General features: G+C 49.8%; 1 protein-coding gene across 1 annotated transcript in view; it reads left to right on the top strand.

Annotated features, from left to right (window-relative positions):
• The window catches only part of APBA1 (amyloid beta precursor protein binding family A member 1), a 78,292-nt gene extending 63,767 nt beyond the window's left edge, over positions 1-14,525 (top strand). Inside the window, exons 9-12 of the mRNA XM_065878760.1 lie at positions 1,038-1,250; positions 11,288-11,407; positions 13,531-13,671; positions 14,454-14,525. Of these exons, the coding sequence (XP_065734832.1) occupies positions 1,038-1,250; positions 11,288-11,407; positions 13,531-13,671; positions 14,454-14,525 (546 nt within the window). The remainder of the gene's footprint in view (positions 1-1,037; positions 1,251-11,287; positions 11,408-13,530; positions 13,672-14,453) is intronic.
• The last annotated feature ends 1,048 nt before the right edge of the window (positions 14,526-15,573 follow it).

The raw sequence follows: 15,573 nt of genomic DNA, 5'->3' as shown, positions 1-15,573 counted from the left end.
TGAGTATTCTTTGGAAAGTGTAGAGGAGTGCAGAGGGCTGAGCCAAAGTAACAGAAGCATGAGGGTCCGAAAGCTCAGGAATTGTCTGGGGAGCCACGAATGAGGCAGCCAGGCTGCAGCAGGGGTTGTGCATAGGAGAGGATGTGAAGAGGCCAGTACAGGCTTTGGGTCAGAACTGGAGGGCTTGAGAGTCCAGCTGTGGTGAGGGGCCTGGACTTTATCCACTAGGTGTGAGAAAGTGATCTTTCTATCCACTAATGAATGTTAAGTGTCCTAGGCTCCCTGGAAGCAGAGCCTGAGATGGGAATTCTTGTACATGGGATTTGGGGGAAGGGTGCACTCAGGAAAAAGTGAGTGTGGGCGGCAGGGTGGTGGGGATGCCAGGGAGCAATGTGACCTTGCTGGAGATGAGCATCATTCCGATCCAAAGGGAAGCTCCAGCTCACACATCGCAGGACGGACCTTGTCCCACCTAGAGCCAAAAGAGCTAGCAGGCCTTTGTAGCCTGTACTAATCAATCATTGACACCAAGGTCAGACGGAGGTGTGTTAGGGTGCTTGGGCTGCTGTAACAAAGTTCCCCAGACAGGTGGGGCTTCAACAACAGAAATGTATTGTGTCACAGTTCTAGAGGCTGGAAGCCCGGGATCAAGGTGTCCGCAGGGTTGGTTCCTTCTGAGGGGGGAGATCCATTCCAGGCCGCTCATTTGCTTGTAGATGGTCATCTTCTCCCTGTGTCTTCACTCTGTGCATGTCTCTGTGTCCAGATTTCCCCCTTTTGTAAGGATACCTATCATATTGAACGAGGACCCACCCTAATTATTTTATTTTAACTTGACTGCCTGTGAGAAGATCTTATCTCCAAACAAGGTAATATATGCCATGGAATATAGAGAGGACAGGACGCATTTGGGTTGGAGTCATCAGGGAAATGTCTGTCATGTTTAGTCAAGACAGGAATAGGGAAAATGCTTTGATTTCTGTTGCTACCCTGGATGGTTGCTGATTCAGGCTTTCTACATGTTTTCCTCCTTTCAGGTCTTCATAGAGAAGCAGAAAGGGGAAATCCTAGGTGTGGTGATTGTGGAGTCTGGCTGGGGATCCATCTTGCCAACCGTGATCATAGCCAACATGATGCACGGAGGCCCAGCGGAGAAATCGGGGAAGCTGAATATTGGGGACCAGATCATGTCCATAAATGGCACCAGCCTGGTGGGCCTGCCTCTGTCGACCTGCCAGAGCATTATTAAGGTAACTGGAGATGGGAAAAATCAAACTCTCTTGTAGACCTGAAGTGATATGAAGTCATCAACATTTGAGCGTATTTTAAGTGTCAGGCACTGAGAAGGACACAAATACAAAAGGCATGGACTTGCACTTGGGTTGTTTACCATCAAGTTGCTATTTACCAATTCCTCCCTGAAATTGTTTTTTCAGGGATGGTATATCTGGCTCACATGGCATCACTCACTAACACCATGCCCTCGCAGACATCACTAATCAATCACAGCATTCTGTCCCATTAAGCCCCCACTCAGCCTCAACAGAATTTTCCTCAGCTCAGTAATCAAGGCAATCACTTATAGCCAGCTGGGTGTTCTTGAGATGACTTGCCATCCCTGTTACAAATCATGGAAATGCTTCAGATCCCCGGGCACTTTCCTTTACTGTGATCCAGGTGAGTGCATCCTCCCCAGAGCCTGCCTAACATGATCCACACATGCCACGTAGAAGGAAGGAAACTGGTACGGTCTGTGTACTCCTTCTAAAACCTGAACATAATTACTTCTTGTTCAGCCTGAATTGATACTGTTCTGTGAGGCTGAGAAGAGCTACTTAAAGGAAAATTGAATATGAGTATTTGAGGGCAAGAAATTAGATTTTCTTAGAAGTGAAGTATCCATGTGTAGTCTCTTGAGTGCATTGGAACTCGCTGATTGCATGGGAAGTAGGAACAAGTATATTTTTCCTTCACTACAGTATCTGTAGACCCTGCCAGCTCTGTACCAAGCAGTGTGGTACAGGCAGACTAGGATCCTATGACTTTCTTTGGTTCCTTGGGGTTTCCTGAAAGACTGCTAACTAGAATATAGCTCTGTATGTGTGTGTGTGAGAGAAAGAGAGAGAGAGAATAAATGTGAATGTATAGAATAGTTATTCTAAGCAGAAGAAAATCACAAAAGAACATCCTTGGCCAAGGGCCCTGGGATGGAGGGGAGGTCAAGGTGAGTGTATAGGCCAGACATGTCTACCTCGTTGCATTTTTTGTTTGTTTTTTATGTTATATAGGAATTCATCTTTTTTTCTTTCTTTTTCCTGCTTTTTTTATCAGTATTTTTTATTCAAGTATGGTTGATTTATAATGTGTTAATTTCTGCTATACAGCAAAGTGATTCAGTTATACATATATTTACATTCTTTTTTTAATACGTCCTTTTCCATTATAGTTTATCATAGGATATTGAATATAGTTCTCTGTACTATACAGTAGGATCTTGTTGTTCATTCATCCCATATATAAAAGTTTACCTCTGCTAACCCCAACCTCCCACTCCATCCCTCCCCCAACCCCCTCCCCCTTGGCAACCACCAGTCTGTTCTCTATGTCTGTGATTCTGTTAATGTTTCATAGATAGGTTCATTTGTGTCACGTTTTAGATTCCACATATAAGTGATATCATATTGTGTTTGTCTTTCTCTTTCTGACCTACTTCACTTAGTACGATAATCTCTAGTTGCATCCATGTTGCTGCAAATGGCATTATTTCTTTCTTTTTTATGGCTGAGTAGTATTCCATTGTGTATATGTACCACATCTTCTTTATCCATTCATCTGTCAATGGACATTTAGGTTGTTTCCATGTCTTGGCTATAGTGAATAGTGCTGCTATGAACATAGGGGTGCATGTATCTTTTTGAATTATAGTTTTATCTGGATATATGCCCAGGAGTGGGATTGCTGGATCATATGGTAATTCTATATATTTTTAGTTTTCTGAGGAACCTCGATACTGTCTTCCACAGTGGCTATCTGACCAACAGTGTAGGAGTGTTCCCTTTTCTCCACACCCTCTCCAGCATTTGTTGTTTGTAGAATTTTTAATGATGGCCAACCTGACTGGTATGAGGTGGTACCTCATTGTAGTTGGATTGCATTTCTCTAATAATTAGCGATGTTGAATATCTCTTCATGTGCCTATTGGCCATCTGTATTTCTTCTTTAGAGAAATGTCTGTTTACGTCTTCTGCCTATTTTTCGATTGGGTTTTTTTGTTTCTGTGTGAGCTATTTGTATATTTTGGAAATTAAGCCCTTGTCAGTCATATTGTTTGCAAATATTTTCTCCCATTCTGTAGGTTGTCTTTTCATTTTGTTTTGCATGTTTATTTTTTTTAAGTTTATTTATATATTTTTGGCTGGGTTGGGTCTTCGCTGCTGCATGGGGGCTTTGTCTAGTTGCGGCGAGCGGGGGCCACTCCTCGTTGAGGTGTGAGGGCCTCTCATTGCAGTGGCCTCTGTCGCTGCAGAGCACGGGCTCCAGGTGCACGGGCTTCAGTAGTTGTGGCTTGTGGGCTCTAGAGTTCAGGCTCAGTAGCTGTGGCACTCGGACCGAGTTGCTCCGTGGCATGTGGGATCCTCCCAGACCAGGGCTCGAACCCCTGTCCCCCGCATTGGCAGGCGGACTCCCAACCACTGCGCCACCAGGGAAGCCCTGCCTGTTTATTTTTAATGAAACAAATCTAAATCCTCATAAGATAATCACACCCAGAAAGAAATAGTTCTTTTTGGGCTCATTTCTTTTTGTTATAAATAAATTCTACCTCTTGCTTAACGTACATTAAAGATAAGATTAAAGGTCCTAGTTTGAACATGTATATTCATTCAAACATGTTTAATTGGGTTTCTGTTAGCCTGAGCTGAACTGTGAAGAAGCCAGAATGAAAAAAAATAAATATAAAAAGCCAGAATGACAGTATGCACATGGAGGATAATTTATAATTGAAAGGGTTCAGTGGGCCCTAATGGCAACATAGAGGTGAAATGCTAAGAGTATTTGGAGTGGGGGAGCGGAAAATCTTGCCTGATTTTGGGGGGTTTTTTTTGAGGTACGTGGGCCTCTCACTGTTGTGGCCTCTCCCGTTGCGGAGCACAGGCTCTGGACGCGCAGGCTCAGTGGCCATGGCTCACGGGCCCAGCCACTCCGCGGCATGTGGAATCTTCCCAGACCGGGGCACGAACCCGTGTCCCCTGCATCGGCAGGTGGACTCTCAACCACTGTGCCACCAGGGAAGCCCTACCTGATTTTTAAGGTGGGCCTTGAAGGAGGAGTTAGACTCAGGTGGCTAGCAGAAAGGAAAGTGGCCTTTGGGAGTTTCTTCTGGAATTGATGGATGGTGGACTGGCTTTGTGTTGGGAGAGGTAGGTCTGAGCCAGCCTGAGAAGGCTGATCTGATGGTGTGATAATGTGCGGAAGCCAGGGAGGGCCAGGAGTAGGGAGAAAGGACCCACCCACGTTTGGCTTCTCACTCACACATGCCAAGGTTCACAGATGCCCTCTCACACCAGGGAGCAAGTTACTTATTAAACACCGATGCACGTGTGAGAACTGTCGAGGGGCCATGGGAGCCAGAGATGCCTCAGACACAATCCGCACCCTAAGGAGCTTGGCCTCGATGGGGAGAAGGGAATGAAAGGACTGATGATAACAGTGACTGAGTGCTGTGCGCCTGGACCATTCTGAGAATGTGTGTGTTCACTCGCAGAACCCTACAGCAGCCTTCTGTAGGGTAGGTACTATTGTGTAAGTTAGGAAACAGGCACAGAGAGATGATATAATCATTCGAGGCCACACAGTGTGTCAGTAGTGCAGCCAGGTCACTCGGCCACCCTGATATCGTTCCAGCGGTGTCTGTGGTCAGACCCTGGGGCAGTGGTTCTCAACCTGGGGGATCCTGACCCCTTGACCCCCGGGGCGTCATTTGGCAATGTCTGAAGACAGTTTGGGTTGTCACGACTAGGGAGAAGGAGATGCTACTGGCATCCAGTGGGTGGAGGTCAGGGATGCTGCCAGAAATCCTACAATGCACAGGACAGTCCGCACAACTAAAGATTATCCAGCCCAAATGTCAACAGATTGAGAAAGCCTGCCTGTGGGAGATAGTTCAGGTGTGGGAGAGAAATCTGGAGAAAGGGACGTCAGTGAGGGAGGGAGGGTCGGGGCGGGGGAGTTGATCTACGTCAGGAAAGGCTTGGGGAGGAGGAGCCAGAAGAGAGGATAACTTGAGTGCAGGTGGGGCTGGGGCCTGGGTGGGAATAAGCAGACCTTCCTGAGGACTGGCAAGGCTGCATGCCTGAGCCCATTTACACACCTGCCCGGCAGTGCCCAGCCCTTGGCACTGGTCACCTCCCTTCCTCTTCATAAAAAACAGCCTGTGAGGGAGGGTGATGGCAAATGCCTGGTTCACAGATGAGTCATCAGCTACTCAGAAGGTGCAGACAGCATGCCCAGGACACCCCAGCTGACGGAGTCCAGATCCCCGTCCACCCCTCCCTGCCTCTGCACAAAGGAGGCAGACGAGGTGAGGGAGGCTGTGAGACCCATGGCCTGCCTTCCCCTGGTACCACACGGGGACTGGTCTTCTGTCCAGTGCATCACACATCAAGGTGGAAACAGACTAGCACAGGGCGTAATTGGCGCACTGTCTGAGCAGTTTCCTAAGGGGAAAAGGTTTGTTTGCAAGAGTAGCTGACCTTTGATGTCTATAAATGGAGTCTCTCTGGAATCGGAAAATTAAAAGGCCATGTGTTGATGAAAGAGATGTAACTGATGAAGATGGAGAGGAAGAAAGCCAGCACCTCTGTGGCCACCCTCGGCAGAGAAGTACTTAGCAGGCAGGCCCCAGCTGGGACACAGCTGCCCTTTCTCAGCACTGCAGGATGCACTGCCTTGTCGAATAGAAAAGGGTGATTGGCCCTGTCCCCTTCTCCCCCCAACCCCGAGAATCTTCCTACTGATTCCAGCTAGAATTGCCAGTACCGAAGAAGACGTTTAATGGGTTGTCTCCTTGTTTTTAAGTTCTGTAAAAACGTATCTTTTTTGCCTGCCCCTGAGCAGGTACTCAGACTGCCCCACCCTCACCCCTAGGCCCCCGCAGGGGGGCATTCTGGGCTTCTTCAAGGCTTCCCATCAGTATCGCTTGTTTCAGTGTTACGTCAGTGCTCCTTGCGATGAGTTTAGCGAGCAGCTCTCATCCTGGAAAATCAGTGCTTAGCAAACTTGGATTGAATCACCCAGGGATCTTATTAAACTGCAGGTTCTGATTCGGCAGGTCTGGGGTGGGCTTCTGCATTTTCAACAGACTCCCCGGTGATGACATCGCCAATAATGGGCTTCGAGTGTTCTGCATCTTGCCACTTTAATGCATGTTGACCTTTTCTCTCCCCTGGCTATAGGGAATAGAGTATGTTTCTAGAATAGATTACAGGTATTGAATTATTTTCTTTCTTCCCTAGCTCTTATATTTCCTGTCATAGTTCCTAAAGCATAATTATTGGTAGGCAAAGCATGTTAGCAGACCGCCTGTTCGTGCCATCGCCTCTATGGTCGTGCCCTCCAGATTTGTTTTCTTTTTGAAACTAGAGCACCGCTTCCTTACCTTCCACAGGATCATCACGGGTCTGCTTTCCCGTTGCTATAGAGACCATTCTGGCTTCTCTCCTCTCCCGTTCCCTCTTCCCTACTCTTTCCTCCCACCATACTTCTTAATTTGCTACACCATTCCACTGTTGTCATGGGGACGAAATGACCATTTATTTAATTGGCACCTCCAATAAAGTGGCAGCTGAGAAATCCGAGTTAATGGGACCCAACTTGAAGCATTGATGGGGAACAGCAGAGCAAGTGCGTGGTCTGGTTGTTTCAGATTTGCCATCTCTCTGGGCTTCATCTTGCAGCAGATATCCCCAGTCTAGAAATTCTTTCACTGAGGGACAGATCAGCATCTTAAATCAATGTACACAAAAGAACCCACCGGAGCGATGTGGACTTTTTAGGTAACAGAGAAAATAGAGTCATTCTCTTGCTTTTCAGGAGCTCTCCAAGGTTTTCCTGTACCTCACAGACATACCTGAACAACCCCAGTGTTTCATAGGTGCAGATATTTAAAGCGGGTAGCTCTATCTGGAGGGTTGTGTTTCTGACAACATGCTCCTTATTTTCATCATCCTTTGCTCTTGTTTCCCACACACTCCTGGTCTTGTAGTTTGTGACGTGGGGAGAGAAAGGGGAATGGATTCTGGCTGCCCTGCCTGTGCCCGCAGCCCTCCCCTGAGCTTCCGGAGGCCTGGCTCCGCCAACTCCCAGCGCCTAACACATGTGTTGGCACATTGCAGGTGATCCATACATATCTACTGATTGAGTGATAAAGAGGGGGCTCTCAAGGGAAAAAGAAATATATGCACGAATGGTATCTGAGCAACACCCCCAAAAGAGAAGCCAATTTGTAATGTTAGAAATAGCTGTTTCTGAGCATGATGGTTGAGATGTGGTGTTGTCAGCAGACATGCTTAGGAAAGAATAAAAATGCATAACAAGGGCTGAGATCGTAGCAATTAGAAGTGGAAGAGCTCTTAGTAGGTTTCAGCATTTGTTTTGAAGATGTGGAGACTGAGGTAGAAGGTGGAATAGAGGGTCTAAGACCCTCCGGGCTGTGGTGGAGGAAACACAGCTGCAGCCCAGGTCTCCTGACCAAGCAGAGGCCTCTTCACCCAGCCCCGCCGGTCCCACTGTTAGGGGAGGAATTCCAGCACATCCCCGTGGGCATGGGTGACGGGACCTGCTGCTGTGCGGGAGGCCCGGACCTCCGCAGACTTCCTTCACCCCAGGAGAGTCGCCCTCTGCACATTCTGTTGCTCTCATTTGAAAACGTGTCTTGAACCGGAGAGGTTTCCTAGAGCTGTTCCAGAAACCACGGAGGGATGCCGGTAACAGCTGCCTGCGAGTGCGCACACGTCACCACAAGCCAAATCACAGCCGTTGGGAGGCTCCCGTCCTGCAGAAAACAGCAACTCAGGACACTGAGGAAACAGCTGGGGGTGGGGAATTAAACTGACCTCCTCAAAACTCACACGCTGAGAGGACAAGCTGGAATCACCCAAAGGAAGTGGGGCAGCCAGGGAGCCGGAGCCCTGAAGTCTCGCCAGGTAGGCGAGTAAACTAAAAACACGGCCCCGTGCAAGGCTGGGCGAAAAGGTTGGGGGCACAGCTTCATCCTTCTGTCACTCTCCCTGGCTTCTCTGTCCAGTAGGCTTTACTCATGAATAACACACACCCTCCCATTGTCTATATGGGGAATCACGGTGTAGGTGAAAATGCTCTGGGTTTGAATACAAATAGACGTGGGACAGAATCTTGCTGTGGGTGAACTTGGGTGAGTGGTGAAGCCGCAGTTTCCTGCTCTATAAAATGGGCATAATTAGAGCTGCCAGTTTGCCAAGGAGATTAAAGGAGACAGCTCCTGTGACTCCAGGTCGGTGCCTGGCAAGAGTCAGCGTGCAGTGACAGGTGGTTTGGCCAGTTTCGTCATCAGGATGGGTTTTAATGGACAGTGACCTCAGGGGTGCTCACACACATGGGGGTGGCTGACTGAGCACCAGGCCAACTGGCTCTGTCACCCTCCCCCTGGCGTGGCTAGCCCATGCTCTCATGTAGCACACTGGCCACAGGTATGAGTAGTAAACTGACATCTTTGACTCTGATCATCCCTGACTGCATGTGAGTTCATTGTTCTGTGGCAGTGGTCTGTACCAGTTATCAAAAATTGAGTGTGTCGCCAGGAAGTGTGTATCAAGTCATTGGGAAGACTCATTAACACACAGATTGTTGAGTCCTACCCCTGGTGTTTCTGATTCTGTAGGTCTGGGTGGACCCTAGACTCTTGCTTTTTTTTTTTATTGGAGTATAGTTGATTTGCAATATTGTGTTAGTTTTAGGTGTACAACACAGTGATTCATTTATCCATATATGTGTGTGTGTGTGTGTGTGTGTGTATACATATATACATTCGTTTTCGGATTCTTTTCCCTTATAGGCTATTACAAAATATTGGATATAGTACCCTGTGCTATACAGTAGGTCCTTGTTGGTTATCTACGTTATGTATATAGTAGTGCGTATATGTTAATCCCAGCCTCCTAATTTACCCCTGCCCCCACCCTGCATTTCTAACAAAACTGTCCTGGTGCTGCTGGTGTGGGGTGTCCCCACTTTGAGGACCTGTTGGCCAAGCACAGGGGCCAAAAAAGCCCCTATCCATCCCTCAGTCTAGAGTGTATCCTCATTACTTAGAAGCAAAAGTTGTTGTTGGTCCCTCCTGCCACTCAGAGGGGCATGTTACACTCTTGCCACAAATTCTGTTGGCACCAAAGTCATCTAACACCACTTTCACCTCTCTGCTTGCCAAGGTGCTTGTGAGGAAGGCAGAGGCTCCCTTATCCCCATCCGGCCCCCACTGAGCCTCAGACGAGGCAGGTTTAATGTCCACGTCTGTGTCCTCATCCGTAAAATGTGAAGCAGAAGTCCTGACCTCCTGCAGAGACAGTGTTTGCAGACTGTTCGGAGGGTGACAGTTGGCCACAGCGGTTGTGGAATTTACAGATTTCTATTTATAGACTAAGAGGCGATCACCCTTTGGGCTGAAATGGATTTGTCATTGTCCTCCCACTTCGCCGATAGAGGGCACACACTGGACCGGTCTGTGAATTGATGGGGCAGGGGGGGTGAGGGGGGCATCTCCAGGGGATACGACGGACTTGGTGGAATAGAGCCTACCTTTGCCAGTCCCTCCTCTGTTGGTGCAGAGGCTGTCCACTCACCCCACAGTACCGTCTTTTAGGAAGAGCTTCTCCCCTCAGCTCTGGCCCTTTGGAGGAGTGGACCTTGGCAGGCCTGGCGCTGTTTCCCAATCAGCTGGCCTCGCGAGCTGGGAGTGCAGTGGGACAGGCATCAGACGGGAGTGCTGAGTTCTCCCCGCCTCAGCTCTCAAAGCAGGTCCTCCAGTCACAAGCGGTGTGGTCTCTCTACCCTGGCCCTTTCCCTGTGTGCCATGATGGAAGCGGGTTGGAAAGCACCTGCTGTTGGCCATTTGGTCTGGACCATCTGGCAAGTGGGAGTTGCCTGAGGCAGAGCACACAGGCTGGGGAGATGTCGGGGGGCGGGGAGAGTTCATTTCGGGACTGAATTACTTTTGTCTGGCACCTTCCTCTTGGGTGAGGCTCACAAGTCGGTGGCGGGACCAGCAGGAGAAGCAGCTTCCCACCGCCTGAATGAGGGAAAGCGTAGCTTTGTGATGATTTTCTAGGGGTTCTCCTGTGCAGACCCGGGCTCTGGTCCCTGCTGAGCGTGTGTTCAAGGGGCAGGAAGACAGGCCTGAGCTCCGCTTAGATCAGAGTGGGGTGAAGGAAGCTCTCTAAATAGGCTCAGAAACCAGATGGAGTCCCTCTTTATCTTTAAAAACCAATTTTGCCTCTATACTCCATTCCAATTTAGAGGGAGGGACGAGTTACCAGGGAGCATGAGATCGGAGATGACCATTAAGCCCTATTTCCTCCTACTTCCCTCTCCACCAGCGCTGGTCCTACCACCCTATTCATTCTCCCAAGGAGGCCTTCACTGACTGCAGTCCTGCCTCTGTGCCCTGCTTCCCCCCAGATGCTCGTGGGAATGTCGATAAACTGTAGAATCCCTGACAGGCAGAGAGAATGGGGAAGCAGGACCACCAGGGGCGAGAGACAGCAAGCCCTGATGAATTGGGCTGTCGTGTGAATTCGTTGTCCTTTGTTAGAAAAGGAGGAATTGCTATGAGTATGCGTTTCAGAGAAAAAGTTCCTTTCGTGCTTGTCTCCCACCTGACCAGGAGAGAGACTGTGCGTCCTTCATCTTTCAAGCCAAAATGCACATGCGGCAGTTTCCCTCTTAGCTGTACAGACGATCGCCTTTTTCAGATGCCTTGAATGCAGCCCATTTCCCAAAATGAAGACATTGCCCACGGAAACTGGTCTCTGCGTGGGCTGAAAGGGCTCCACGTAAACCTAATGGTTTTCTCCCCTAGGTTGACAGAATCTAGCTTGGACTGTCCGACGCAGGCGCTATCAGGCTGGACGCGGGGCACTGTGGAGTCGACGAAGAAACCGAGGCTCAGTGCAGCATCTTTTGCCTTTGGTGCCGTCTGCATTTATCTCTTGTTGGCATCAATGGTCATCGAATCCCCTGTGCTTTATTCACATTTCAGGGCTTGAAGAATCAGGCCCGGGTCAAGCTGAATATCGTGAGGTGTCCCCCAGTGACCACCGTGTTGATCAGGAGACCAGACCTTCGCTACCAGCTGGGGTTCAGTGTCCAGAACGGAATCGTAAGTACAACCCCACACCTTTTCCAAAAGTCTGTCACATGAAACCGTGGCCCAGGGTTTGGGTTTTGGGGCTGTTCTTGAAAGCTGGTCATTTTCCAGAAAGAATCCAGCAAGGAAGGGACGAATGGTTGAAGGCAGACTCACTTCCTCCATGGGCAGAGAATTCTGTGCCTTCTGTGGGGGAAGAGAGGGACCCTCCCAGATCCATGTGCCCCAGAGCCCAGCGACTCTGTGATGCGCAGGGTGACCCTCCCAGCTGCCAGCTTGAGATAGTTTGAGGTACGCACCTTCCCAACCCCGCCCCCCCCCCCCCCCCCCCCAGCCAGCAGCTTCCCAGGGCGGTGGGCAAAGAGCCCTGGGGGCTGGGCTTCCAAACCCTTGGTGATACCAGCGCAGCCCAGGCTGAGAACCCAGCCCTGTGGGTTATGCCTGGATGATCTCTGCCTTGCCTTTTTAACCTGAATTTGGCACTTGGGAGATAAAGAGTACTTTCATCACCTGGATGTCTGCCTTCAAATACTTTCCTTTTTTTTCTCCTTTATTGTGATAAAACATACACAACATTAAGTCTGCCATTTAAACCATTTTTAAGCATACAGTTCAGTGCCTTTAAGTACATTCCAAAAGTGGTTGTGTCCATCAGTGCTATTTCCAGAACTTTTTCTTCATCCCAAACACAAACTCCATAGTCAAGACTACTCCCTTTTTGTCCTGGTTTGCCTTGTTCTGGACTCATAGTAGATCTGGGCTTCGGTGACAAATCTGTAACCTTCTTGATATTATAGCTTTTGGATGTGCCCTCCTTCTCTCTGCATTCATCTTTGCAGATAGAAAAACCCTATTCTTTTTCCTCCCTTTTTTTTTTTTATAAATTTATTTTATTTATTTTTGGCTGTGTTGGGTCTTCGTTGCGACAAATCTGTAACCTTCTTGATATTATAGCTTTTGGATGTGCCCTCCTTCTCTCTGCATTCATCTTTGCAGATAGAAAAACCCTATTCTTTTTCCTCCCTTTTTTTTTTTTATAAATTTATTTTATTTATTTTTGGCTGTGTTGGGTCTTCGTTGCCGCGCATGGGCTTTCTCTAGCTGCGGCGAGCGGGGGCTAGTCTTCGCTGCGGTGCGTGGGCTTCTCATTGCGGTGGCTTCTCGTTGCAGAGCATGGGTTCCAGGCGTGCGGCCTTCAGTAGTTGTGGCTCGCGGACTCTAGAGTGCAGGCTCAGCAGTTGTGGTGCACGGGCTTAGTTGCTCTGTGGCACGTGGGATCTTCCCCGACCACGGATCGAACCTGTGTCCCCTGCATTGGCAGGCGGATTCTTAACCACTGCCCCACCAGGGTAGTCCCCTGCATAGGCTTTTAAAGAAAGGTGCACGGTCAGGAGTGAAAAGGTCAGCTCTGTAAATTCAAACCACGTTCTTTTGGGAAATTCCGATTGCTTTGTGTGTGAGGTAGGGGTGGCTATAGCCTGCAGCGCTGAGCCCAGAGCCCTCCCCCAGCCTGCAGCCTCTGCCCACCGCAGTGCCTGGCTGCACTGAGACGAAAACCAGCCATGTTATCATTTCTGCCAGAGGGAGTTTGAACAAGAACCACTGAGTTGGGACAGCCAAAGGGAGCTTCTGCCTTCTAGGTGGCCACACTTTGGAACACGAAGTGGGGTTCTAGCAGGTTCTAGCCCCATTTTAACTCAGGTAACTGTGACCCTAAAAAGTGGGCTGCTAGCATTACACAGTTCAGTGTTTGAGTCCCAGATAATACTAAACTGTGTTACACAGGCTGACAGTTTGAAACCATTGGCAGCTCTGTGACAGGCCCAAACAGCTCTTTTTACCAAGACTGAGCTGGGATGAAAAGTACTCAGAATTCACTGTGCCGTGACATCCAGTGACGTGCTGCGTCCCCTGTGCAGAGTGCGAGAACAAGGGGGCCATCTGGGCATCCAGAGTCCTAGCTCTTATAAAAAGAAACAAAGAGATGTAAATGTCCACAGCCTGACCATGGCAGCTCCTCAGAGATGACAGTGCTGGGGATGGGGGATTCTAGAAAAGATAGTCTCCCACCCCCACCCAGTTCCCTAGCAGGCGATGCAGGCCAGGGTGGGTAACTTGGCCTTTGACTCTGATAGATCTGCAGCCTCATGCGAGGGGGAATAGCGGAGAGAGGAGGTGTCCGCGTGGGACATCGCATCATTGAAATCAACGGGCAGAGCGTGGTCGCCACCCCACACGAGAAGATCGTGTACATCCTCTCCAATGCTGTTGGGGAGGTAAGGGAGAGTCGGGGGCTGGGGGTCCCCTGGTGCGCTCGCCCCCTCCACGAAGCCCTCCTGAGTGTCCTTCCCTGTCCTCAGCACACCTCCACACTGAACAGTCTGTCTCGGACCAGAATTTAAACCTGGTAACGAGTGGTTATCTTAGAGCTGCTCCTCAAAATCCCGTCACGTCACCCTCAGCCTTCTCCTCTGGCATCACTTGCCCACCTCCTCTTTTTAATTCTCCGACCTGGGCATCTTCCCGCCATAGCTGCCCAAGTTCTCTCCATTCTTCCCAGCTAATCCTGCCAAACGTGCCTGGAAGATTTTAAGTCAGATTCAAATCTAATCAACAGCTCCCCAGAGACAGTTCCCTGGTATGGCTGGGCAGGGGTCAGAACAGCTGTTCTGGGGCTGATTTCCTGCCAGGGGGAGGGAGGGAGGCAGGAGCAGCAAAACCCCACAGTGGTCCTACTGTTTTAAGGGTTTTGTCCTTTTGGAAAAAAAAAAAAAAAAAACAGGCCTGGTGAGAGCAAGAGATTTTGGGAAATAAACCACCTTACCTGGTTTTCATTGTTCACTCTCTGTCACCCCTAACTTTTTAGAAGCCCATGGATTCCGTACTTCCTGGAGGCCACTTGGGTCAGGCCCCTGTTAGGAATGGTGGGGGGATGAGGGGTGTACCTTTCAAAGGCGTCCCACGGCAAGAGGTGCTGCCTCTCCCGCTAGCCCTGGGGCAGTGCCCACACAGCTCTCAGAGCCTCGGTCCCCCCGCTAAAGTGCGTTTCTGCCCTCAGATTCACATGAAGACGATGCCGGCTGCCATGTACAGGCTGCTGACGGCCCAGGAACAGCCCGTCTACATCTGAAGCCACGCCCCCGCCCCCGGGCAGCATGCATGGAGGACTCTCCTCACTTGTGGTTGTGTTTCTCGTGCTACATCTGTGTGCCCACTGAGACATTCCCCTCTCATACCCAGCACTCGGTTTGACACAGAAGGAAAAGAATCCACAGAGACCTCCTTCTCTGTCTCTCTCTAGTTTGGTTTTTTTGTTGTTTTTACCACCAGGGAAGTTTTGTATGCACTCCCTTGAGGCTGGAGAGCAGCCAGTATCCACCCAGAATCTGCCCAGGACCCCTGGGGGTCCTGGAGAGGGTTGTCACCGCTCAGGAAGGATCTTCCCTTCCCAAGAGGTGCAGACCTCTTAGAAGGAACTCCTAGGGGTGGTGAAAAAGCCGATTCAGCAGTGCCTACGATCCAACCACTGATCTCTGCTCTCTTCCAGTCAATTTCTGGGAATATGGTAGTAACAGGGAGGACCAGCCTGTGTCTTTATGGATATGCCTGCCCACCATGTACGTGGGGCATCATACATTATTTCTGCCCAGAATTTCTGAGCCAACCTTATGCCTCTTCTGTAGTTTTAGTTTCAACATAATTGTGTTTTCTAATGCAAACCTTTTCACCCAGGATAGAAGGGGAACTGCCGTGGACAAGAATACCTTCGTGTTGCAGAGAACTGGGCGATTCCCAGGGCACCCGTGGCTTCCCAAGGTTAGCAACCATTAGCTAAACACAGGCAGGTGCTTCCTGCCTCCTTCTACATCACACGTACGTGCACAGTCTCACTTGCACATATTTCAGCCTTCCCTCCTCCCTTCCGCCAGTGAGGCACCCAGAGCCCCTGGAAAACCCACGTCACCTCCCTGTGAGGCCCCTTCCCCCAGCAGGTGAGGCCTGCAGGGACTGGTGAGCCCTGTCTGGAGAGAACCGCCCCGCTGAGGCTGAGGCCTGGCCCTGCCAGCACCGCCTTGGCTAGAAGTGTTCTGGTGGACTCCCCTCGCGCCTCCACCCGACACACACATCCCACACTGGGAGTCTGGGAGCGATGGACTGTTCCCCTTGAAGGTGAGGCC

The sequence above is a fragment of the Phocoena phocoena genome, chromosome 6, assembly GCF_963924675.1.
Source record: "Phocoena phocoena chromosome 6, mPhoPho1.1, whole genome shotgun sequence".
In the NCBI taxonomy this organism is placed as follows: Eukaryota; Metazoa; Chordata; class Mammalia; order Artiodactyla; family Phocoenidae; genus Phocoena; species Phocoena phocoena.
Note: the sequence above shows the minus strand (reverse complement) of the source record. Positions and strands in the feature narration are given on the sequence as shown.